Below are 25076 nucleotides of genomic sequence, written 5' to 3'. Positions count from 1 at the left end.
CAGAATTCGCGACAGGTAAGAAATTAAATCATCAAACCATTTATTTCTATCGACAAGTTATAATCATAGATTTCTATATAGTAGTAGGTATAGAAAAGTCTGTGGTTATAATTTACCTATGTTATAGAAATTAGTCCAGAATTCACGAGCTTCTTAATAGTACGATTCCTCTTATAGGAAAAAGTAATACAAATAATATATTAGGTTAACTTTCATACCTACCTTTATTTATATTACGGTAGGTATAGGTACTAAAAATATTTATTGTGATCAACTATACAATATGTAGCTTAGACTCGGTTCTATATAGCAACCCATCATAAATGTAAATAACGCCTAAATATTTTTTTTTAACATTAAATGTAAAGAAAATTAAATTTACAAATAACAATTTTATATAATATATTAAATTACAAAATGATGTCGAAACAATCGATTGATTTAAGCCAAGCCAAACTATTGAACAATAATAGGAATGTTATTAAGAACAAACGGAAGAAGAAAAGAAAATGTGTATGTTGTTCGAGGATATTACGTCCTGACGAATCTTTGGAAAAAATCGTCGCTAATGAGAGAATGATATTCCTATCATCGGTTCACCCTCCAGTCATCCTTGGTCACAAAAACTGCATTCAATCTCCGACGACTACACCCAAGCACAAGGGATTTTTGTCAGACATGGAAAGTTATAGTGTAATTATAGTGTTATTAACTTATTATCTAGTTATTACTTATTACACAGGAATATTGTACATAATAACTGTTAGTTATTGAAAATATTATAAATTATAAATGTCTGTATGATTTTTAGTAGAAATTTAAAACGACCAAAATTGTGATTAAATAGACAGGTTATTCTAAGGTGGGATTGACATCCACCAAATGTTGGCAACCAACATCTCCACTCGTCATAGTCACAACTAGAGACATTTTTCTGGGAGGGGGGCTAAAATTGTACTAGCAGTACAAAACCTGATAATAAATATTTCAAACTAAAATGTTTTAAAAAAAATGGGGTGCATAGCCGCCCTAAGTCTAGTAAGCTTATTGAACCTATGCGGCCGTCAGTATTTGTAAAAATTTTCACATGCTCAAAATGACATTTTTTTTAGAGATTTTCCCATGAAGAAAAGTGTTTCCACTTATTTATTTCTATTGATTCTGAATATACTATAATATACCATTACATTGATAAGTTTTTTCTTCAAATAGCTGAACGCCTATTTTATAGTGACTCAATTCCACATACAATATCCACTTCACTGAGAGAGGTGTTTTGTACAGGTATTTTATAACCTTCCTAAACCTTTCCAATGAAATATTTGAGTATTCCAAACAATTGCTTTTAATAAATTCTAAGGTTCATATTACCTTGCCCTAAATTTAGTTTATATTTAATTAAAGATATAATAGAATAAAACTTTATTATATTATTTCACGGATATGACATAATGCTAGGCTGTCACTAGTGTTGTGATTGGCAAGGCTGGACAAGTTAACTATTTTTTTTAACCTGTTAAGTTAAGTTAGTAAAGAAAAATGTACGTTAAGTTTAAAGTTAAAAGTTACCTTTATTTTTTTTAACTTGGATAAGTTACAAGTTAATTAGAAAATATATGTAACTTAACTTAGTTAAAAATTAGTTACTTTTTTTTCATATAAAACTAATAATATTATAACTACCCTTTTTTAAAGCTAACAAATAACAAAGTAACTCAATAAATGTTTTATAATTTTTAAATAACTGTAGATATTAAAATTAACTACTGTACTTTGGTACTTACTACTTATATAGGTACTTTAACCAATGATTAAATCTAAACAAAAGAATTAAATTATATTTTTATGTATATGTTTGCGTAATGGTCCAAAACTATATAAAATATTATAATAATGAAATTCATTATAAGAATACAATTAATTGGTTACACTGCAGCTCTACAGAAAGCCATATAAAAACCAAATTTTGAAAAATTATTTTAGTCCACAGTCCACACGATACGCAGTCGATAGATGAGCGATGTATTGATGTTATAATGATGTGTTTTTTTTTTATTTTAATTTAATTTTAATATTAAATAGTCGTAATAATGCTTCGATTTTAAACTTCAGTATCTTGGTCGATGGGAAAGTGAATCTAGTTGGTATATTGGGGAGGTAAAAATTCCAAGTAGTTTTCAAAAGTGCCGGGAAAAAAAAAATTAAGGAAAACAGGGAATTTTTACGCAAAATAGGTTTTTGACAAAATTGATTTTGGTTTTTGGCGTAACTCTAAAAAAAATTACCGTAGATACATGGCATTTTCATTGAATGTTTATATCAGCATTTTCTATACACGATACAATTTTCAAAATATTTAAATTTGTTTTGAACGGTTTACAGACATTTTCAGTTTTTTTTCTATAAATGTCAATATAATTTTATTTGTTGGGTAAAAAAGCTTGAACATTTAATACAGGGCTCCTAATTTATTGTTACATTGACATTAAAAAATTTAAAAATAATATATTTATTTTCCAAACTCAATAATTGTACTTGCATAGTTGCAGAAACCCTTAGTGGCTATAATGTCGTAATGGAGTATTGCAGTGTACAAAATATTTATACAACTTACTATAAAATGCTTCTAACCATTTTTAGACAAAGTGGACACCTGGTGCTGTAACTAAATATGTGGCCGTATTGATGGAGCAAACAAAAGCAGGAACTCTTGGACCATTACCTGGGAGGATAAGAAATAATAGGAGAATACTAGATTAGTCAGCGATTATCTAGAAGAAATTAAATATCGGATTGAACCGCCCCGGTACTGATAATTGTTATAAGTCAAAAAAACACTTGAAACCATATAGGGATATGAACAAACAGCGTCGGAATCTTGTGTAGCTACGCTTAAACAGGTGCAGCTTCAAAAACGAATGTGTAGGTCACTTCATACAACGCGGAAGTAGTACCGGTGGAAGGTGTGATACGTTTTAATATGTAATAAAAGGAAGCAATTCCTGGAATTTTGTTTAATTTTATCAATAAAAAATTACTTATATTACATATAAATCAATTTGAATTTTATTCTTTAAATTAATTATTATCATACATTTTGACTGCATACCAGAGCTTGCAAATGTTATAATAACGTTATGATTATAATATTGTAAGCGTTGTTATTATAAAGGAAAGCGATAATCAAAAATAATTAAATACCGTAAACAAGACATAACAAAATATATTATACATCATTAAACAAAACATAATGCAAAACGTAATTTATAGAATATCATTAAACGAAAAATAACGCAAAACGTAGGCCATTTATAGAATATCATTGAACGAAAAATAACAGAAAACGAAATATTTTAAAATGTGTTTATTTAAAAGGTGTCTATTGGTTTCGTAGAAACATTTGTTTCATGCAAACAATTTAAGAATTGATTATATTATATTCCGTATCCGGGCCATTACCTACCCGCATTAGTTATTATTTTTAAATTTAATAAGTATTAACACTATTTTAAATAACGATAAACGCAAAACTTGTATAACGTTTTAGTTCTAAATAACGATAAACGTATAACTTGGATAACGTTTTAATTCTGAAAAACGATAAACGCAGAAGTTGAATTACGTTGTAATTTTAAATACCGATAAACTCAAAAATTATGTGACGTTTTAATTATAAATAACATAAAACCAAATTTTTTTTTTCAAGCTCTGCTGCATATTACTTGCGTACAGTGGCGTGGTAAACATTTATAAACTATGATGCCCCAGTATATATTTCAGTACCTACCCACTCTTTATCCCCCTTGGCTCTTAATATAATATATAGTACATAATATTATAATTATTATGTGACTGTAAATATTTTGATTTTTGTTTTATGTTATTGGTTACCATAATGTATCCAACCATCCCCCCCCAAAAAAAATTCCACCACGACGCCTGGGCGTCATAAAACCCCGTTCACCACGCCACTGCTTGCGTACCTATGAAAGGTATAAATTTGACTGGTCAGGTAACTTATTTCGTCCCATTTCGGGGACTCAAGTCGTCAGGAGCGTTAGAACAATATGTATCCGCTCTTGTTTGTCCACTTTATCTCCCTCCTTTCATTTGAAAGTGGCCTTATCAGTTCCAATCCGATGCCTAATTGAGGTGGTCGGTTGGTTGGAATTCGAGGCAAATTTTAATTTTTTTTTTGGTCGGAGCTTTTCAGAGATTTTCGAGGAGATTTTGAAACAGTTGCTTCAGCCGTATTTTCATTTTCTATAGCATAACAACATTCGTTAATTATACTGCGGTCATTGTCCTCTTCAGAGTTATCATTTTTTTTCGCCAAACTGGAAATTGTAGGTCTTTGGTCGACTACTTTTTCTAAAAACCTTAACTGTTCGTGAAATATATATTTTTTGGATTTATTTGCACCAGATCCAGATCGTTCATTACTTTTAAATTGTTTGTATGAACGAACCCAATTGTCCCTAATATTGGACCACTTATTGAGATACATTTTCCCTAAAAATATTTTATTATTATTAATTATTATACACAGTACACACCACAAAAGGTAAAAAATCTTAAACAAATTGTGTTTATGTTTTTAATAATTTTTTAATCACTCATAGATCAACTTATGTTCAACCTTATATTTAAATATTGAAGTATTTTTTACATGGCCAGCAAATATCTATGTACTACAACTATAAAAACTAATTTTCTATAGTGCTGTTTGTTGTAGCAGATTCAAATTATAGATTTTCGTACGTAGACATTGGAGCGTATGGAAAAGAATGTGATTCTACAATATTTAAAGAATCGTCACTGTGGAAATTAATGGAGAAAAACGAATTACATATACCTGATCCAGCAGTGGCGTAAATTGGTCTAAATTGTTGGGTTGCAATAAGTTTCTAGGTTGGACAGACTTTTGGGAGGGCTTAGCCCATCACACCTCCCCAAAAATGTTTTCTTTTATTCTATATTTAATATTACAAGTATATAAGCTCAACAAAACTATTTTAACCCTAAAAGCTTAAACGCCTTAAACACAAAACACATATTGTCATATTGTATCTATTGGTATTTGGTATATATTATGAATATGCACTATAATTAGTAGGGTAATAATTACTTACTGACTACCGTCAATAAAATATGTATAATTTTCTTAAAGAATATATGAATACATAAAATACAACAATTATTTTATTTCATAAAATTAATATTTTAAATAACAGCTGCTATTTAGATTTTTATAATATGTACTGTTTATATTTGTATTTGAATTTGTATGTTTAAATACATATCTATCACTTTTATACTACACAAATTAACCAAAACATTTACTATTATTTATTTTACGTAGGTAACTAGTTAAAGAATTTTCACTTTGAATTGGTAGAAGTAGGTATTTAACAAAATATCCTTAAATATTTAATGATATTAAATTATTACAAATATAATTTCAATAAATTGTATACGAATACTAAATATATGATAGGAAATTAATTATTCACTAGATTTAGGTATCATTTTTGATTGTTTTTCCTGGGAAATGGAGGTTTTCTTCAGATAAGCTAACATTTTTCTGAGCATTTGTATTAGTATTTTTTCTTAAGCAGGTACAACAATTAGTACCGAAATAATACAAAAAATATATACCAAAATAAATTTAATTTGCTCAATAATATAATATTATCTTAATAATTAATTTAAAAATTAACTTACAGATCAAATATATATTTTTTTATTTGTCAAAATAGTAGTTTTAGTATAATATAAATCAGTAATATATTTTAAGGGCTACTTTAAACTTAGTGCATACTAAATAGGTATATGTACTAAACAATTATACGAATTTAAAGAAAAAATAGACACTTACCTTCGACTTTTTCGATATTTTTACAATAAATTTATCCATTTTAGCAAGTTGTCGAAACACTTTTAATTTTGAATCGTTCGCGGATAAGAAATAAAATAATACAAGTGTCAAAAATAAATGCATGTATAAAACAAATAAATAATAATTTTAAACTATGACACGTTTTTACTATCAGCTGCCATTGAGACTCGAGTCGGCCGATCACAATAAAATATAAATATACATATTGGTATAATAATATTAGAAAATGGTTAATGACAAAACTATAAAGAAATGTGGAAAGGATATAATATTATAATAATTCCAGTGCTTCAAAACAAAGTTAAACATTGGTTCTCAAAATATAAATTTGTTAATTTATTATTATATTGATATTTAAACTTTTTGAAAACTGAAATCGTGATTTTTTGGAGTCGCAAAAAGATACTCTTGCGACCCTATGATATTTTCAGGGGTCGCAAGTGCGACCCCGTGCGACCCCCAGTTTACGCCACTGTGATCCAGAACCGATAAATGAATTACAAGATCAAGATTTTCCTTATGTTTTTTTGGGTGATGAAGCAGTTGGACTTACAACAAATTTAATAAGACCTTTCGGTGGCTATCACTTAACTACAACTAAAAAAGTTTTTAATTACCGGCTAAGCCGAGCACGGCGATACGTAGAGTGCGCCTTTGGTATACTTAGTAATAAATGGCGTGTATTGCATCGGCCATTGAATGTTGCCACAGATTTTGCTGTTAATATCGTCAAAGCTGCTTGTATTGTACATAATAATACTCGCGAAAAAGACGGACTTCATTACGAAGAACACGAAATTAATGAATTACCTATAATGGGATTTGAAGACGCGGTTGATCAAGCAAACTATGTACGAGGAGGACGACATGCCAATGAAATTCGAAATAAGTATGCTGAATACTTCGTAAGTGATGCAGGATCAGTGCCATGGCAAAATTCAAGTATATAACATTACAATATAATTAAATAAGTCAATTAGTTTATTTAAGTTTATATAGGTTACACAAACAATACGATCCTAACAATTGTTTTCTTTACAAAATTATAAAAATCTAAATATATGGTACTTATAATTGGTCTTGAATATAAAACTATTTTAATATTTGTTAAGACTTACCTACTAATATCATCTTTGTATTTTTCTGATTTATCATCAAAATCCTCAACAAATGCCAAACATATTTCCTTCCATGCATTCCTCGTTAAGTTTCTGTCTTTGTAAATGTCTAGAGTTATATCCCAAATTACTGGCCGTTCTTCGATAATAGTGATCATAAGTTCTAGATTCACAGATTCAGACATATTTTTTTTGTTTTGTAGAAAAAATTTTAATAAAAAATATGCTTCTAGTCACGATGACGATGAACACAAATTGACTACTAATTACTAAAAATACTACCAAAAAATCTAAATAACGGGTACCGCATAAAAGTAATCGGATACGAAATCGGAAAATTATTATAAGAAAAATTTGGATGTATTATTGTACAATAACCGAGACAAAATGTTTGTAGTTTAAGTTTTGATACATAAAAATAAAGTTTCGTAAAATAATTTATTTATTATTAATTACATAATTTTTACCAATTTGAATGTAAGAACAATGTCCAGAGAATTTCCGTGGCAATTGTAATACTCAGTTATAGAACGCATGTGTGATGTGACGCGTATTTATAAGGAATACGTATATTTATGCATATTTATGCCTACCTATGAATATGTATATTGCATCATCGCACATTCTGTATGGTCCATCGTAGTTATTTATCCTGTATTTTTTTATTGTATCTCTATGATGAAAATATTTTATACTACATCTTTTTCAATAGTTATATTTACAATCATTTAATATTTAATAATAATTTGAATAAAACATGTGAAAACCATCATTGTGCCTGGAGTTTGGTCATTTGGTGAGCTAGATGGACACACATGGGCATTTCAAACATTTTAGATTCACATTATATTAAAATTTGTAAAATCTTTTTTTACGTTTCTATTTTTACTTTGATATTACTAGAATTTTAGAATGAGGCAGAGAGTGGTTAAAAATAAATCTTGTATGTCATTTTTATGTTTATTCGTCCAGTAAATACTATTACACCTAATATTATATTCTATAATGTTTGGCGAGGCTGTTTATCTTAAAGAAAGCAATAGCCAAAAATAAAAAATAAATGGTACCCTGTAGGAGTGACAGCTGGCCGACTGCAGAGTGGAGCGCGGCGGTCATCTCCCCGGAGACTATATGTGGTTAATGTATTACCATATGTGCATTGTAGCACATATTTACGAGTTTGCGACCGGTTTTGATTCATTGTTGATTTTAAGAATCGGAGACCATCCGAGGTTTAGTCGTTTTAATCATTTTTTTACACTTAGTTTAGTGGCTCCAGTCCAGCGTGCCTATATGTGTTTTCTACCTACCGATGCCACACTGCCATAGACCGTTTTTACGAAGCCGGTAAACATAATATAAATCCATTTAAATACTGTTATTTGCATACTGCATATTATTTATTTGTTTTATTTTTCAATAAAATATTTCTCTGGTTTTTACGAAAAATATATATTTTTCATGGTGCTTAAATATAAGATTACACTGCATTATAGTAACTGCTGCAGAAATAGGTATTAGGTATATTATATTATTATAACAATAGGCTGTTTCTGACCCAACCCTCATGATTAATGGATTTGGAATTCGTGTAAAAAAACCGTCAATCTATAGTCTATACACAATGTCTACAGACCTATCGCACATCACTATCTATAGTAGGTAGGTACTACTATAATATTATATTACATTTATTTCTGAAATAGCCATATACTAACTATAGGTTTCAGACTTGGTAACGGACCGACTGACCTTCATGATTTATGGTTTCGGAATTGGGATAAGAAAACTGTCAACCTATACACATAGTATCTACTGTGTCTCCCGTACCTATTTTATAAATGGCGTCACTAAGTGCCTGCCGAGCTAAACGCTTACTTTTTATGTAGTAATGTCTTCCAGAGTGTTAGATATTTTATAATATAGTTTATATTTATCAATACAAATAAAACTCCAGGACTTTTATTAAAGCAGACGATTTTGACATTTTTTACTTTTATTTTATAACCAATATCCATACTATTTTTTACCACGTAGGCACATTCCTACCTATCTAAACTATTATTGAATCACTGGTTATTAGTTCCATTACTATATATCTGTAAATAAGGTAATTATATAAGTAGACAACTATGGTCATTACTGCAAGTTACAACGCATATTAGTAATAATACTATCGTTAACAAAATGTTAATAATGACCACAAAGCATGAAAACACACTGAGTCTATTTTTTTTTTTAGAAAATAAGTATGATAAAATATAATTATATAAATGTATATGTATACATTATTATTAATTTAAAAATAAGAAAATATTTGCATAGGCACATACAACATTAGGTATTGTTTAATAAATAGTTTTATACAATTTATTATTGTAATTTTTGTAGATAAGCAGTCTTGGGTAAAATACTTTTTAAAAGTATTTGGAATAAATACTCGAATACTGATGAAAAATAGTATTCCGAATGTGTATTCGAATACACCATAAAAATAGTATTCTGAATAAAGTATTTAGAATACTATAAAAATATTCCAAATACTTTTAAAATATTTTTTGTTAAAGATTTTCATATTTAATCCAAGGAAGACGGTAGTCACTATTTACACTATTTAAAGTTTTATCTGCCATAATTGTGAACTCGCAAATTAATGATTTAACACGTTGTAAACAAAAATACGTAAAATAGTATATAATAATAATATATTATGTCAGTACTCAGTATAATGTGTGATGTGTCACTATCCGACTGTTGCACTTTATTCTGCATTTCTAAATGGCTTATTGGCTTGTCATAGAACATAGACCATAGTTAGTATGGGTACAACGATGTGCAGACTACAGAGACGTCAGAGACACAGACGTTCAGTTACAGTGGATAAAATGTATAAGATAAGCACCATAAGCCAATACGGAAATACCCATTAGTCTTTAATATACAAATTTATTTATAGCATTCTTGTTATTGCAATCGGTATCGCTGATCGATAACCACTAATCAGTAAACATGATATGAACCAATACCGGTCATAATTTTATTATTGTATGAATGTATGATATTAAATATTGAGAGATGTTATCAATTACCTACAAATTGCCAACACAAATTATACGTTTTATATTGTATAATCAAAATCCTAAAAAAAATATACTGTTATACTATTAAAGTATTCCGAATATAGTATTTGGAATACTTTCGAAGGTATCCTGAATACTGCATAAAATACTTTTAGGAAAAGTATTTTCAAAAGTATTCTGAATACCTAAATAGTATTCCGAATACTGTATTCGGAATACTTTATTCGGAATACTACCCAAGACTGTAGATAAGTAATTATATTTAGAGATTTAGGTACACAATTGTTCACATTATCACTCATCTTTTGTTTCTTTATTTGTTTAATCTTTTACGAATATCTTATTCATTCATAGTTTTACATTCATACTTCATACGTATTCTGGTATGAATTATAATTAATTAACCTATCCTATCGTCATAAAGCTATACTGCGTCTTCTTTACCTATTAAATGATCAATCAAATATTCAGTATCACTTTTTTTGTTTGTTAAATCGTTGTTGTATGGAATCGGAATATTTATCATTGCACAAATTTTTAACCACTTCGAAATAATATTAATTATACCTAATATACAAGTTTACAGATAGGTATAGTTAACAAACTATTAAAGGATGTTCACATCACTACATCAGACTTGTAACAATCCAGGACAAATTTTTGCTCAAGCCATACAAAATGTGCCAAAAGACATATTAATTGAATTACCATCCAAAGATTCGATAAAAAGAAGTCCTCTAAGACAACCTCTAATATATTATAATATTATATGCTCGTGTATGGTTTATTAGTTAGCCGGTAGGTGCGCATATCATCATGCCTTAGTTCTGTAAACGCTGTTCATCATTGCCACGCCCCGGGTATGTTATAAAAGGGAACGCGACGGCTCTCTAACTATCAGTTTACAGACCTAGGTACAAGTTACAACTACAACGTCATGACGTCCATAACAAAAATTTTAATTTTGATCGCGACGATCACCGCCATCAGCGGGAAGACTATTGACTTCATTATCGATACGGATCAGCCCAGCGGTGAGTACCTAGATTTTTATTTTTTTATTTCGTTATTAGTAAGAACTGCCGTCTGCCAGTAACGGTCATTTTTACATGGGGGGGGGGGGATGATGTGGCTGATTTTTAAACATAATATATTATGCATTATTCGACAGTAAAATTACAAATATAATTTATGGTTATAACTTATATCATTTTTAAATGTTAGTTTCTCCCCAAATACTAGCTTATCTGAATAGTCTACAGTGTATTACATATAACTCCCCGTCACACAGTGGTTAGTGTATTACATATATGTTTTATCTGGACTCATCAGTTACCTGTTAGATACCCGTTCGTACGTATATATTGCATTTTTGTGTTTTAAATATCGTTATTATAATAATTACTATTCAATTTTTATCACAAGTTGGTCCTCGATATCAAGGAAAAAAATTGTAATTAACTACTTATTTTAATTGTTTATTTTAATTAATTTGACCATTTTTGTATTATTTTATTTTTATTTCAACAATAGAGTATATATATTTTTAATTATTAATTGTTTTATTTAATATTATTGTTATGATTATTTTTCCTCATAATTGGCAACGTCGCAACAATTTTTATGTGGAATCGTGTTAAATTTGGGTTAAATAAAAAAATATTTTATATTACGAAAATGTACGGAATCGGGTAGGCAATAAGGTATATTGTGCAGAATCGTGTGCCGCACCACCGTTGCCGGTACTGGAACTATATTGATAATATTATTATTGTTATTTTTTAAGAACACATTTTTGTAACTGAAATATTTTTTCGGAAAACTTTTTGCTTATTTGAAATTTATATATTTGCATTAAATTTCATGTTGAAAGTTTTAAGTTGGTAGGTAGGTATTTAATCAATAATGTTTCATTTATATTTCGTTGTTTGATTATAATCTATACCATCATAATTTCAGCTCGGGTTTCCTACCGTGACGAATTGTTGGATACGCTGTCCCGCCTGGAGCTGATCGCCCCCGAAGACGATGAACCACTATCACCTAAGGCAGATACTACCAATACCAAGTCGATCGTCAGCCAGCATGGAAACCAGCAGTAAATATATCCTGATTTTACATGTTGTTATGGAACCGACGTTCCCACCCTCTTCCATTCAATAATATCGATTAAAAACAAAAATATTATATAGTCTTTCCTTTACACCAAATTGTGTAGGTAATCTTTTTTATAGGCGCAAATAGCATTTGTGATTTGGAGTGGGGTAATGCAGAAGCTGTATTATAACAAACTTGAATAAGCTTAAAAGAGGAAACGTTTGGGAGGGGGGGGGAGTCCATTCAATTGTTTGTGGTGATCTATTTTTATCTATCTTTTCTAATGCCCATCTATTTGCGCCTATGAATTCTTCGGAGTTCCTTTTCTCTATATTTTTGACATTCGATGCATGATAAATTTAATTAACCACAGGGTGATTTACGTCATCGCATGGTTTTAAGTATGGATAATCATTACATCTTATAAGAATCAATCATTATGATCAATTGTGATTTGTGACTGTTAAAATATTACTATTTATGGTTATGGAAATGTGCAGTGGTTGGTTTTTATACTGGAAATGTAATCGTAGTTTAAGCCCATGCAATAATATCTCGGTTCCGTCTCCTAGACCATCAATTAATTTAATTTTGACCATAAATTCATGTTTGCTTAACAATAATTGGCCTCTAATTGTTGAATTTGGCACATCCCAAAATAGGGCTGAAATCGGCAATATGCAAACCTGTGTTTTAAACATTAATTACACATTTTGTGAATAAAGACGGAGTGATCAGTTGCACTTGAGATATAATGTTCTAAATTGGTTTATTTAAATAAATAACTCAGGGCTTTGCACCCGAATCATAACAAAATAAAAATTTTAAACAAACGTTTGGGTGTTAATAACCATTATTATTCGGGTTAATATTAGTTCAGAAAAAACAAAATTTTTTTATAGTTATTTGAAATATATAATTTGAAATCACAAAAATAGGTAGCGTATAATGGGGTGAGTCCAAGCCCGGATTAAAGATTAATTGGGCCCTGGGACACCATACACTTAGTGGGCCCCTTTCAACTTTAACTTCAAATAATTGTATCATTACATATTTATTAACGACTTTAAATTATTGTATAATTATTTAATATACAAAAAAATACAGGGTGTATCTTATGTCATTGTATTCAGGTTTTTTTTTTTTAACAATTGTGGTCTATATGGATCAAAGATATGGAATTTCGTTAAAAAAAAGACGTGTTTCTTTATTTTTAACAGGCAATTTTTTCATAACATTTTTAAACACTCATTTGTACCAATAATAAAATTGACTTTATTTTTTAAAATGGTAACTACTATATTTTTTGATAGATTCTAGTAGAGCGTTTTGACAGTCAAATTATCAATTTTGGTTTGCTAGGTTATTAACCATGATCCTCTAAAGTTTAGTATAATATGCATTAATACTTTTAACTGAAAACCTAATTTACAAGAGCTAAATAATTTTTTTCTCATAACTACCTTTTTTTATACTTAAATAATTAAATCAGTAATCTAAAATGCTCAAAAAAAAAAATAACAAACAAAATTTTTGGCAAACATAGTTCATTATTTATAGTAATTTTTCATGATATAAAATGAGAACAATTTTATTTTATAATTATTAATAATAATTTACTTACTATAGGTACTATCCCTACTTAAATACTTTTTTTTTTGAACTGTATTGGACGCGTTAAAAAAATATGATTTGGGGATAAAGATGGGCCCCCAAAATCAATGGGCCCCGGGACCGTGATCCCTTGCCCCCCTTAATCCAGGCTTGGGGGTGACTTAAATTTGCATAAGAGTAACGAGATTTTTTTTGTATTGTGTTGAGGGGTATCTGTTGCGCACTAATGCACTATATATTGTACATATTTTAAAGTGGTGGCGAGTGGTGACTTACAACCACTGAAAAAAAAAACATTGATTGCGTATCTGTTTTCATTAACTTTAGGAATAATTTTTTTTTTTAACTTTAAAGGGAACAACGACAAGCGAGATGTGCAGACAACGGACCTCATTCAGCCATGTCTTTCACTAGTTTTAGACATTTGTTAAATGTGCCAAAAATTCCTAAGGGCGATGTCGTAGACAAGAGAAAAGTGGAGTGTTTAAGATGGTTTTGGCAGTATTTTTGTGCAAATACCGGGATAACATGTTTGTAGTTTATGTTTTGATACATAAAAATAAAGTTTCGTAAAATAATTAATTTATTATTAATTACATAATTTTTACTAATTTGAATGTAAGAACAATGTCCAGAGAATTTCCGTCACAATTCTAATAATCAGTTATAGAACGCATGTGTGATGTGACGCGTATTTATAAGGAATACGTATATTTATGCATATTTATGCCTACCTATGAATATGTATATTGCATCATCGCACATTCTGTATGGTCCATCGTAGTTATTTATCCTGTATTTTTTTATTGTATCTCTATGATGAAAATATTTTATACTACATCTTTTTCAATAGTTATATTTACAATCATTTAATATTTAATAATAATTTGAATAAAACATGTGAAAACCATCATTGTGCCTGGAGTTTGGTCATTTGGTGAGCTAGATGGACACACATGGGCATTTCAAACATTTTAGATTCACATTATATTAAAATTTGTAAAATCTTTTTTTACGTTTCTATTTTTACTTTGATATTACTAGAATTTTAGAATGAGGCAGAGAGTGGCTAAAAATAAATCTTGTATGTCATTTTTATGTTTATTCGTCCAGTAAATACTATTACACCTAATATTATATTCTATAATGTTTGGCGAGGCTGTTTATCTTAAAGAAAGCAATAGCCAAAAATAAAAAATAAATGGTACCCTGTAGGAGTGACAGCTGGCCGACTGCAGAGTGGAGCGCGGCGGTCATCTCCCCGGAGACTATATGTGGTTAATGTATTACCATATGTGCATTGTAGCACATTTTTACGAGTTTGCGACCGGTTTTGATTCATTGTTGATTTTAAGAATCGGAGACCATCCGAGGTTTAGTCGTTTTAATCATTTTTTTACACTTAGTTTAGTGGCTCCAGTCCAGCGTGCCTATATGTGTTTTCTACCTACCGATGCCACACTGCCATAGACCGTTTTTACGAAGCCGGTAAACATAATATAAATCCATTTAAATACTGTTATTTGCATACTGCATATTATTTATTTGTTTTATTTTTCAATAAAATATTTCTCTGGTTTTTACGAAAAATATATATTTTTCATGGTGCTTAAATATAAGATTACACTGCATTATAGTAACTGCTGCAGAAATAGGTATTAGGTATATTATATTATTATAACAATAGGCTGTTTCTGACCCAACCCTCATGGTTAATGGATTTGGAATTCGTGTAAAAAAACCGTCAATCTATAGTCTATACACAATGTCTACAGACCTATCGCACATCACTATCTATAGTAGGTAGGTACTACTATAATATTATATTACATTTATTTCTGAAATAGCCATATACTAACTATAGGTTTTTACCACGTAGGCACATTCCTACCTATCTAAACTATTATTGAATCACTGGTTATTAGTTCCATTACTATATATCTGTAAATAAGGTAATTATATAAGTAGACAACTATGGTCATTACTGCAAGTTACAACGCATATTAGTAATAATACTATCGTTAACAAGATGTTAATAATGACCACAAAGCATGAAAACACACTGAGGGCCGATTTCACCAACACAGTTAATCACTGTTAACGCGTAATCGGCTGATAACAGATATTTAACCAGCCAAATTCGGCCGATTAAAACTCCGGTTAACTTTAACTGTGATTAACTGTGTTGGTGAAATCGGCCCTAAGTCTATTTTTTTTTTAGAAAATAAGTATGATTAAATATTATAATAATATAATTGTATGTGTATATATTATTATTAATTTGAAAATAAGAAAATATTTGCATAGGTACATTGTTGTTTAATAAATAGTTTTATGCAATTAATTATTGTAATTTTTGTAGATAAGTAATTATATTTAGAGATTTAGGTACACAGTTGTTCACATTATCACGCATCTTTTGTTTCTTTATTTGTTTATTATTTTTCGAATATCTTATTCATTCATAGTTTTACATTCATAGTTCATACGTATTCTGGTATGAATTATAATTAATTAACCTATCCTATCGTCATAAAGCTATACTGCGTCTTCTTTACCTTTTAAATGATCAATCATATATTCAGTATCACTTTTTTTGTTTGTTAAATCGTTGTTGTATGGAATCGGAATATTTATCATTGCACACATTTTTTAACCACTACGAAATAATATTAATTATACCTAATATACAAGTTTAGAGATAGGTATAGTTAAAATAGTGTAAGAAAAACAGTTATGGTTTACCTAAATATTTTAAAATATGCATTCAATATTAAAACTGTAGCCAATTCATCTGTAAATTATTACAGTTTCCGATTTAAAACGTAATTATTGATTTTCAAAGTAATCTTAAATGATGGGTAAAAAAAATCATAGTACTTATACCTATGCCGGAATATTAACGGGCAGTAGCAGCATATTTACGGGGGGGATTTGGTGGATCAATCCCTGTCCTTATTGGTCTTTTTTTTGCTATGATTTTAGAAAATAAGTACCTATATAATATATCTAGACACTAAATAGTGTTTAGTATTTACTAGATTAATGTATTTTCAGTTTTGTAAAAAAAGTAAGGTAATTAATAGCTTGTAATTACACCAATGTTATCCAATTTCAGAAACCTTAAAGGGTGTGTGGGGGGCAAAGCCCCTCACTTTTACGTATACTTTTCAATGGCTCATTCCTCCCCTATAACAATTCTTAAATACGCCGCTGCGTTACAGTATAAATAAAACGATATGTCCACTTTACTTGTTATTTTATTTATTAAATAAATTGGGTTGACAAATCTTATCCGTAGATAATACCTACATGACAATTTATTGACATAAGCTGTAGTTTGACAGTTACACACACGCTGTTCATAATATACAAGTACCTATATCATACGTATCCAGTTTCGAGTGTTTAACCATGGAACTTCTAAAATCAAATAAAGGAAATGATAAAATTGCACTACATGGGTGTACTTATACTATAAAAAAGAAATACCAAAGTATCATTCGATGGAAATTTTCAAAAAAATAATCAATGAAATGTGCAGCAATATTAATTACCGATTTGAAAATTACGAAAAATCATACGTTTTAAAGAATGACATTGTCATGCTGAAAATCATGCCATGAAAATCAAACAAACTATTAAAGAATGTTCACATCACTACATCAGACTTGTAACAATCCAGGACAAATTTTTGCTCAAGCCATACAAAATGTGCCAAAAGACATATTAATTGAATTACCATCCAAAGATTCGATAAAAAGAAGTCTTCGTAATCAAAGAAGTAGTTTAAACCCGATAAAACCAAATAGTCTACAAGAACATATTATTGAACGTAATTTACATTATTAAAATATAAGTGTTGTATCTAAAAAAATATTCTCCGAGAACAAGTATTTTTAATCATTTTAATTGTTTTATTGCTTATTCATATTTCCATAAAAATGTAACTTCACATTAAAGAGTTGAGTTAGTTTATTTTGTTTTTAATTTAATTATATTTCACTATTTCAGACAGTTTCGTTTTCATGTCAAAAAATATTTACCGAGAATTGTATAAAGTTAAAAGTTTATATCATTCGAATTTAACTTATATGGAAATACTGTATAAAGTATAAACACTATAGTCTATAATTTAGTCAGTAATTTGTAAACCACATATCTGAATAAATGCATTTTTATATTTTAAATACTATTATTATAAGATATTTTTTTTTTAAATTAATTTACGAGGGGACTTTTTTTTCGTGTGACTTACTTACCGGGGACTTAATTACAAGGAACTTTTTTCCGAGACTTTTTCCGTGAACTTTTTTCCTAATATCGTCTTACACACGTACGACATAGACAAAACGCATTTACACAGTCTGAGTAGAACTCGTTCAATTTTGGTTCTAGAGTAAAAATACCTAGGTATAATAAAATTTAATTGTGACCATAATTCTGAGGGCAAGTCGTTGAGTTTTTTCTCGTTTTTTGTACCTATCAAAAATGTCAACATTTTTAAAAAAAACGCAACGACTCGCCCTCATAAATATTGTCACAATTCAATTGTATAATAGGTGTTTTTACTCTAGAACCAAAATTCAGCGAGTTCTGCTCAGACCGAAGCGTTTTCTTTATTTCGTACGTGTGTGTAAGACGGAGACAACACATGCGGGTGTGACAACCTCTAATATATTATAATATTATATGCTCGTGTGTGGTTTATTAGTTAGCCGGTAGGTGCGCATATCATCATGCCTTAGTTCTGTAAACGCTGTTCATCATTGCCACGCCCCGGGTATGTTATAAAAGGGAACGCGACGGCTCTCTAACTATCAGTTTACAGACCTAGGTACAAGTTACAACTACAACGTCATGACGTCCATAACAAAAATTTTAATTTTGATCGCGACGATCACCGCCGTCAGCGGGAAGACTATTGACTTCATTATCGATACGGATCAGCCCAGCGGTGAGTACCTAGATTTTTATTTTTTTATTTCGTTATTAGTAAGAACTGCCGTCTGCCAGTAACGGTCATTTTTACATGGGGTGGGGGGGGGATGATGTGGCTGATTTTTCAACATAATATATTATGCAGTATTCGACAGTAAAATTACAAATATAATTTATGGTTATAACTTATATCATTTTCAAATGTTAGTAAATAGTAAATACACACTTTATTTATTAACGTATTGATCACAATATTTGTATGCAATTATTAAATCTTTTTTTTCGCTAGTTCATCCAATGTTTAAAAATATTAATATAATAGATAGGTATACATATACGCATACCTAAATATTATATAATACTAGCTGAACTCGTGCACTTCGTAGCCCGTTAAATGTATTAACTCTATATGACTCAAACTTTGTTCAATTCGTTATTTAATATTCGGTGTTCAAAATTAATCTTAACTTTTCCATTGCTCAGAATAAAAATTCTGATTCGCAGCAGTATATTATCAGGTAGGCAATCTATCTGCGGTAGATCGCGGACACCATGCTGTTTGCACGTAAGTGTATGATTTAACTCTAAAGTATAAAAGTTATACCAAGTTTGTCATATTCTACCTATGGTGGATTTATATAATCAATTAATACAAAATCCTAACCTAACCATACTAAAATCAGATTAATTAATTAATTTTTTTCTGGACATATGGCGTTACTGTTGTTGTTTTTTTCATTCATATTTCCTACTTTTCCAGTTAAGTTTCCTAAAATTGTATTACATAAGAACCTTCTTCTGGCAATTACTAACACAACAAAAAAAGAATTAGCAAAATCGGTCCAGCCGTTCACGCGTGATGCAATGACCAAGGAATAGACGTTGTTGTTTTTTTGGCGATATCACCAGGTGTGCACTTAAGAGGCCATAACTCCGGAACCACTTATTGCACAGCGTAAAAACTTCACAGATACCATTCACTTATCAATCTTAATGTGCCCTGAAATTTTTATCAAAATGGGTTGGGTGGATCTTGAGTTATAAAATGTATTCAAAATGTACACTTATTTTTATATATATAGAGATAAATGTTAAAAATACCTATTGAAAAAAAAAGTCATGAGGGATTTCTTCTACTCTTCCCGGCTACCTCCACCGATTCGGCAATTCACGATTCCGCATATTATACCTTTTAATTTACACGATTCCGTATAAATGTAATTTGTGACGTTGCCGATTGTATTATAAAAATGATTTTAAACATAAAAATAGTTGATATCAATATTACATATAAGTCATTTAAGATGATAACATTATTTTGGTTTCTCCCCAAATACTAGCTTATCTGAATAGTCTACAGTGTATTACATATAACTCCCCGTCACACAGTGGTTAGTGTATTACATATATGTTTTATCTGGACTCATCAGTTACCTGTTAGATACCCGTTCGTACGTATATATTGCATTTTTGTGTTTTAAATATCGTTATTATAATAATTACTATTCAATTTTTATCACAAGTTGGTCCTCGATATCAAGGAAAAAAATTGTAATTAACTACTTATTTTAATTGTTTATTTTAATTAATTTGACCATTTTTGTATTATTTTATTTTTATTTCAACAATAGAGTATATATATTTTTAATTATTAATTGTTTTATTTAATATTATCATTATGATTATTTTTCCTCATAATTGGCAACGTCACAACAATTTTTATGTGGAATCGTGTTAAATTTGGGTTAAATAAAAAAATATTTTATATTACGAAAATGTACGGAATCGGGTAGGCAATAAGGTATATTGTGCAGAATCGTGTGCCGCACCACCGTTGCCGGTACTGGAACTATATTGATAATATTATTATTGTTATTTTTTAAGAACACATTTTTGTAACTGAAATATTTTTTCGGAAAACTTTTTGCTTATTTGAAATTTATATATTTGCATTAAATTTCATGTTGAAAGTTTTAAGTTGGTAGGTAGGTATTTAATCAATAATATTTCATTTATATTTCGTTGTTTGATTATAATCTATACCATCATAATTTCAGCTCGGGTTTCCTACCGTGACGAATTGTTGGATACGCTGTCCCGCCTGGAGCTGATCGCCCCCGAAGACGATGAACCACTATCACCTAAGGCAGATACTACCAATACCAAGTCGATCGTCAGCCAGCATGGAAACCAGCAGTAAATATATCCTGATTTTACATGTTGTTATGGAACCGACGTTCCCACCCTCTTCCATTCAATAATATCGATTAAAAACAAAAATATTATATAGTCTTTCCTTTACACCAAATTGTGTAGGTAATCTTTTTTATAGGCGCAAATAGCATTTGTGATTTGGAGTGGGGTAATGCAGAAGCTGTATTATAACAAACTTGAATAAGCTTAAAAGAGGAAACGTTTGGGAGGGGGGGGGGAGTCCATTCAATTGTTTGTGGTGATCTATTTTTATCTATCTTTTCTAATGCCCATCTATTTGCGCCTATGAATTCTTCGGAGTTCCTTTTCTCTATATTTTTGACATTCGATGCATGATAAATTTAATTAACCACAGGGTGATTTACGTCATCGCATGGTTTTAAGTATGGATAATCATTACATCTTATAAGAATCAATCATTATGATCAATTGTGATTTGTGACTGTTAAAATATTACTATTTATGGTTATGGAAATGTGCAGTGGTTGGTTTTTATACTGGAAATGTAATCGTAGTTTAAGCCCATGCAATAATATCTCGGTTCCGTCTCCTAGACCATCAATTAATTTAATTTTGACCATAAATTCATGTTTGCTTAACAATAATTGGCCTCTAATTGTTGAATTTGGCACATCCCAAAATAGGGCTGAAATCGGCAATATGCAAACCTGTGTTTTAAACATTAATTACACATTTTGTGAATAAAGACGGAGTGATCAGTTGCACTTGAGATATAATGTTCTAAATTGGTTTATTTAAATAAATAACTCAGGGCTTTGCACCCGAATCATAACAAAATAAAAATTTTAAACAAACGTTTGGGTGTTAATAACCATTATTATTCGGGTTAATATTAGTTCAGAAAAAACAAAATTTTTTTATAGTTATTTGAAATATATAATTTGAAATCACAAAAATAGGTAGCGTATAATGGGGTGAGTCCAAGCCCGGATTAAAGATTAATTGGGCCCTGGGACACCATACACTTAGTGGGCCCCTTTCAACTTTAACTTCAAATAATTGTATCATTACATATTTATTAACGACTTTAAATTATTGTATAATTATTTAATATACAAAAAAATACAGGGTGTATCTTATGTCATTGTATTCAGGTTTTTTTTTTTTAACAATTGTGGTCTATATGGATCAAAGATATGGAATTTCGTTAAAAAAAAGACGTGTTTCTTTATTTTTAACAGGCAATTTTTTCATAACATTTTTAAACACTCATTTGTACCAATAATAAAATTGACTTTATTTTTTAAAATGGTAACTACTATATTTTTTGATAGATTCTAGTAGAGCGTTTTGACAGTCAAATTATCAATTTTGGTTTGCTAGGTTATTAACCATGATCCTCTAAAGTTTAGTATAATATGCATTAATACTTTTAACTGAAAACCTAATTTACAAGAGCTAAATAATTTTTTTCTCATAACTACCTTTTTTTATACTTAAATAATTAAATCAGTAATCTAAAATGCTCAAAAAAAAAAATAACAAACAAAATTTTTGGCAAACATAGTTCATTATTTATAGTAATTTTTCATGATATAAAATGAGAACAATTTTATTTTATAATTATTAATAATAATTTACTTACTATAGGTACTATCCCTACTTAAATACTTTTTTTTTTGAACTGTATTGGACGCGTTAAAAAAATATGATTTGGGGATAAAGATGGGCCCCCAAAATCAATGGGCCCCGGGACCGTGATCCCTTGCCCCCCTTAATCCAGGCTTGGGGGTGACTTAAATTTGCATAAGAGTAACGAGATTTTTTTTGTATTGTGTTGAGGGGTATCTGTTGCGCACTAATGCACTATATATTGTACATATTTTAAAGTGGTGGCGAGTGGTGACTTACAACCACTGAAAAAAAAAACATTGATTGCGTATCTGTTTTCATTAACTTTAGGAATAATTTTTTTTTTTAACTTTAAAGGGAACAACGACAAGCCAGATGTGCAGACAACGGACCTCATTCAGCCATGTCTTTCACTAGTTTTAGACATTTGTTAAATGTGCCAAGATTTCCTAATGGCGATGTCGTAGACTATACCAAGATCAACATGGAGGTATTAAAATGGATTCGTCAACAGCTGATGGTTGAAATGATGAATCGGGTCCAGAAATCCGATGTAAAAAACAGAAATTGACGATCGTTCTCAAAAGCAAATATACATATCGTCAAATAAAAACATCTCATCGTTAATCACGATAGACGTTATGTTGAATTAGTATTATATTTTGAAAGTCTTATTATATCCTTATATTAGAAACCCTTCCTAAAGATATTACACAATAGGTATTAGGTATATATGTATTCCTAAATATGTACCTACTTGTATTATTTTTTATTCTTGAAATTAATAAAAAAAAAAATATATATTCAATTCTTATAAATAAAAAGATTGAGTATTTTTATTACCTAATTTTTTTTTATAAATGTGAGTATTAAGTAAATGTTGTATTATGCAGTGGTATAAAAATTGTATCATATGATATATTTTTATATACATTGTATGAAATGATTTTATACAGGTTGTATATAAAAAGCAGACAAGTGGGTACCGATCTGCTGTACAGTAGGTCTAGAGATGTCGCAGTAATGGATGTATTAAATTTGAATTCAATGACATAAAATCACTATACGAAAAATGATTCTGATCGAAGACGGTCTGAATATATATTTTATGAACTTATTGTGATTTAAGTAATTTATTTTACTATTAGTCATTAGTACTACAGTTGGTTTATTTCATTTTTACCAAGAAATTTCATTTGAAAATGTCATTGTGTGTATAAAGTATAATAATATACAAAGCTGGGCACTAACTAGTTAAAAAGTTAAAGTTAAGTTAGAACTTTAGAAAGTTACTTTTTATAAGAAACTAGTGATTTTTGTAGTTTTTCCCTTCATTTATTGAATTTTAGATTCTGAGCGAAGCGATGAATGTATTGATTCTACAATGATGTGTGTTTTTTTTTTTATTTTTTTTTTATTTTTGTGTCTGCCATCACCTTTTAGGACAGTAAAAGTGCTTGGATTTTCTTCAATAGTAACTTTTCTGATAGGAAAGTGAATCTAGTTGGTACTTTGGGGGATCAAAAGTAAAAATTTCCCAGTAGTTTTCAAAAGCGACGTGAAAAACAAAAGAAAAATTAAGGAAAAACGGGAATTTTTACGCAAAATCTGTTTTCGAGAAAATCGATTTTGGTTTTTGGTGTAACTCTAAAACAAATGACCGTAGGGACATGAAATTTTGACTGAATGTTTATATTAGCATTTTCTATACACCATAACATTTTCCAAATATTTTGACTTATTTTGAACGGTTTACGACATTTGCAGTTTTCAATTTTTTTAGTTTTTTTTTCTATAAATATCAATAAAATTTTATCTGTTGAGTAAAAAAGCTTGAAAATTTAATAGAAGGCTCCTAGGTTATTGTTTCAAAGGCAGATGAAAAAAATTAAAAATCCTTAGTCACAGTTTTTAATTATAAGCATTTAAAGTTCAAATTTTGACAAAATACGGAAAAATCACGAAAAATAACAAATTATTTTGATGAGAATTCATAAAAATTTTTCTTTTTAAATCTAAGATTTGAAAATGTAATATAAGATTACACATAAGTTTGTCTACCTTTATCAAAAAAAAAAATGTCTAGAAGAAACTTAAATTACATTTTTATGAGCGTCTGAAATTTATATTTTTACAACATTTGATATTTACTCGATTTCTCATGTAACGATTTTCTTATTTTATTGTAATTAAAAAACGAATGACTGTAGATACTTGAAAATTTCACTGAATGTTCATATTAGCATTTTCTATATTTTCTATACACCATAAAATGTTGAAAATATTTTGACTCTTTTTGAGCTGTTTACGGACATTGTCAGTTTTCAATTTTTTTAGTTTTTTTTTCTATAAATATCAATAAGGCTCCTGATATATCGTTCTAATAGCAGTTGAAAAATATTAAAAAAACATATGCACAATTTTTTTTTATAAGCATTTAAAGTTCAAATTTTGACAACATTTATCAAATTTATAATTTATTAATTATTTTGTGGTTAAAATGTATAAAATGTTTAACTT

The 25076-nt window shown here is 29.3% G+C and overlaps 4 protein-coding genes across 4 annotated transcripts; 3 read left to right on the top strand and 1 right to left on the bottom strand.

Moving 5' to 3' along the window:
• Positions 1-417: 417 nt before the first annotated feature.
• Positions 418-2760, top strand: LOC132934478 (uncharacterized). Its single transcript, XM_061000777.1, has 2 exons — positions 418-693; positions 2641-2760. The coding sequence occupies exons 1-2, from the start codon at positions 418-420 to the stop codon at positions 2758-2760; spliced, it is 396 nt and encodes a 131-aa protein (XP_060856760.1).
• A 1423-nt stretch (positions 2761-4183) lies between these two features.
• LOC132946719 (uncharacterized) lies at positions 4184-7202 on the bottom strand. Its single transcript, XM_061016780.1, has 2 exons — positions 7022-7202; positions 4184-4512 (listed from the first exon to the last, which is right to left on the bottom strand). Exons 1-2 carry the CDS (start codon positions 7200-7202, stop codon positions 4184-4186), a joined length of 510 nt encoding a protein of 169 aa, XP_060872763.1.
• Positions 7203-11013: 3811 nt separating this feature from the next.
• On the top strand, positions 11014-14346 carry LOC132946709 (uncharacterized). The gene is made up of 3 exons (XM_061016769.1): positions 11014-11131; positions 12057-12195; positions 14163-14346. Exons 1-3 carry the CDS (start codon positions 11035-11037, stop codon positions 14344-14346), a joined length of 420 nt encoding a protein of 139 aa, XP_060872752.1. The 5' UTR covers positions 11014-11034.
• A 4232-nt stretch (positions 14347-18578) lies between these two features.
• LOC132937549 (uncharacterized) lies at positions 18579-23248 on the top strand. Its single transcript, XM_061004373.1, has 3 exons — positions 18579-18765; positions 20807-20945; positions 22914-23248. The coding sequence occupies exons 1-3, from the start codon at positions 18669-18671 to the stop codon at positions 23125-23127; spliced, it is 450 nt and encodes a 149-aa protein (XP_060860356.1). The 5' UTR covers positions 18579-18668; the 3' UTR covers positions 23128-23248.
• The last annotated feature ends 1828 nt before the right edge of the window (positions 23249-25076 follow it).

The sequence above is a fragment of the Metopolophium dirhodum genome, chromosome 1 (assembly GCF_019925205.1).
Source record: "Metopolophium dirhodum isolate CAU chromosome 1, ASM1992520v1, whole genome shotgun sequence".
In the NCBI taxonomy this organism is placed as follows: Eukaryota; Metazoa; Arthropoda; class Insecta; order Hemiptera; family Aphididae; genus Metopolophium; species Metopolophium dirhodum.
The sequence above is the reverse complement of the archived record's forward strand: the minus strand, read 5'-3'. Positions and strand labels throughout refer to the sequence as shown.

Coding starts and splice junctions, on each gene's coding strand:
- LOC132946719 (XM_061016780.1), bottom strand. CDS start 7,202: ATGTCTGAATCTGTGAATCTAGAACTTATGATCACTATTATCGAAGAA. Junction 4,513..7,021: donor AAAATACAAAGATGATATTA/GTAGGTAAGTCT, acceptor AAATATTTTTAG/GGAAAATGTATCTCAATAAG.
- LOC132946709 (XM_061016769.1), top strand. CDS start 11,035: ATGACGTCCATAACAAAAATTTTAATTTTGATCGCGACGATCACCGCC. Junction 11,132..12,056: donor CGATACGGATCAGCCCAGCG/GTGAGTACCTAG, acceptor TCATAATTTCAG/CTCGGGTTTCCTACCGTGAC. Junction 12,196..14,162: donor AGCCAGCATGGAAACCAGCA/GTAAATATATCC, acceptor TTAACTTTAAAG/GGAACAACGACAAGCGAGAT.
- LOC132937549 (XM_061004373.1), top strand. CDS start 18,669: ATGACGTCCATAACAAAAATTTTAATTTTGATCGCGACGATCACCGCC. Junction 18,766..20,806: donor CGATACGGATCAGCCCAGCG/GTGAGTACCTAG, acceptor TCATAATTTCAG/CTCGGGTTTCCTACCGTGAC. Junction 20,946..22,913: donor AGCCAGCATGGAAACCAGCA/GTAAATATATCC, acceptor TTAACTTTAAAG/GGAACAACGACAAGCCAGAT.
- LOC132934478 (XM_061000777.1), top strand. CDS start 418: ATGATGTCGAAACAATCGATTGATTTAAGCCAAGCCAAACTATTGAAC. Junction 694..2,640: donor CAGACATGGAAAGTTATAGT/GTAATTATAGTG, acceptor AACCATTTTTAG/ACAAAGTGGACACCTGGTGC.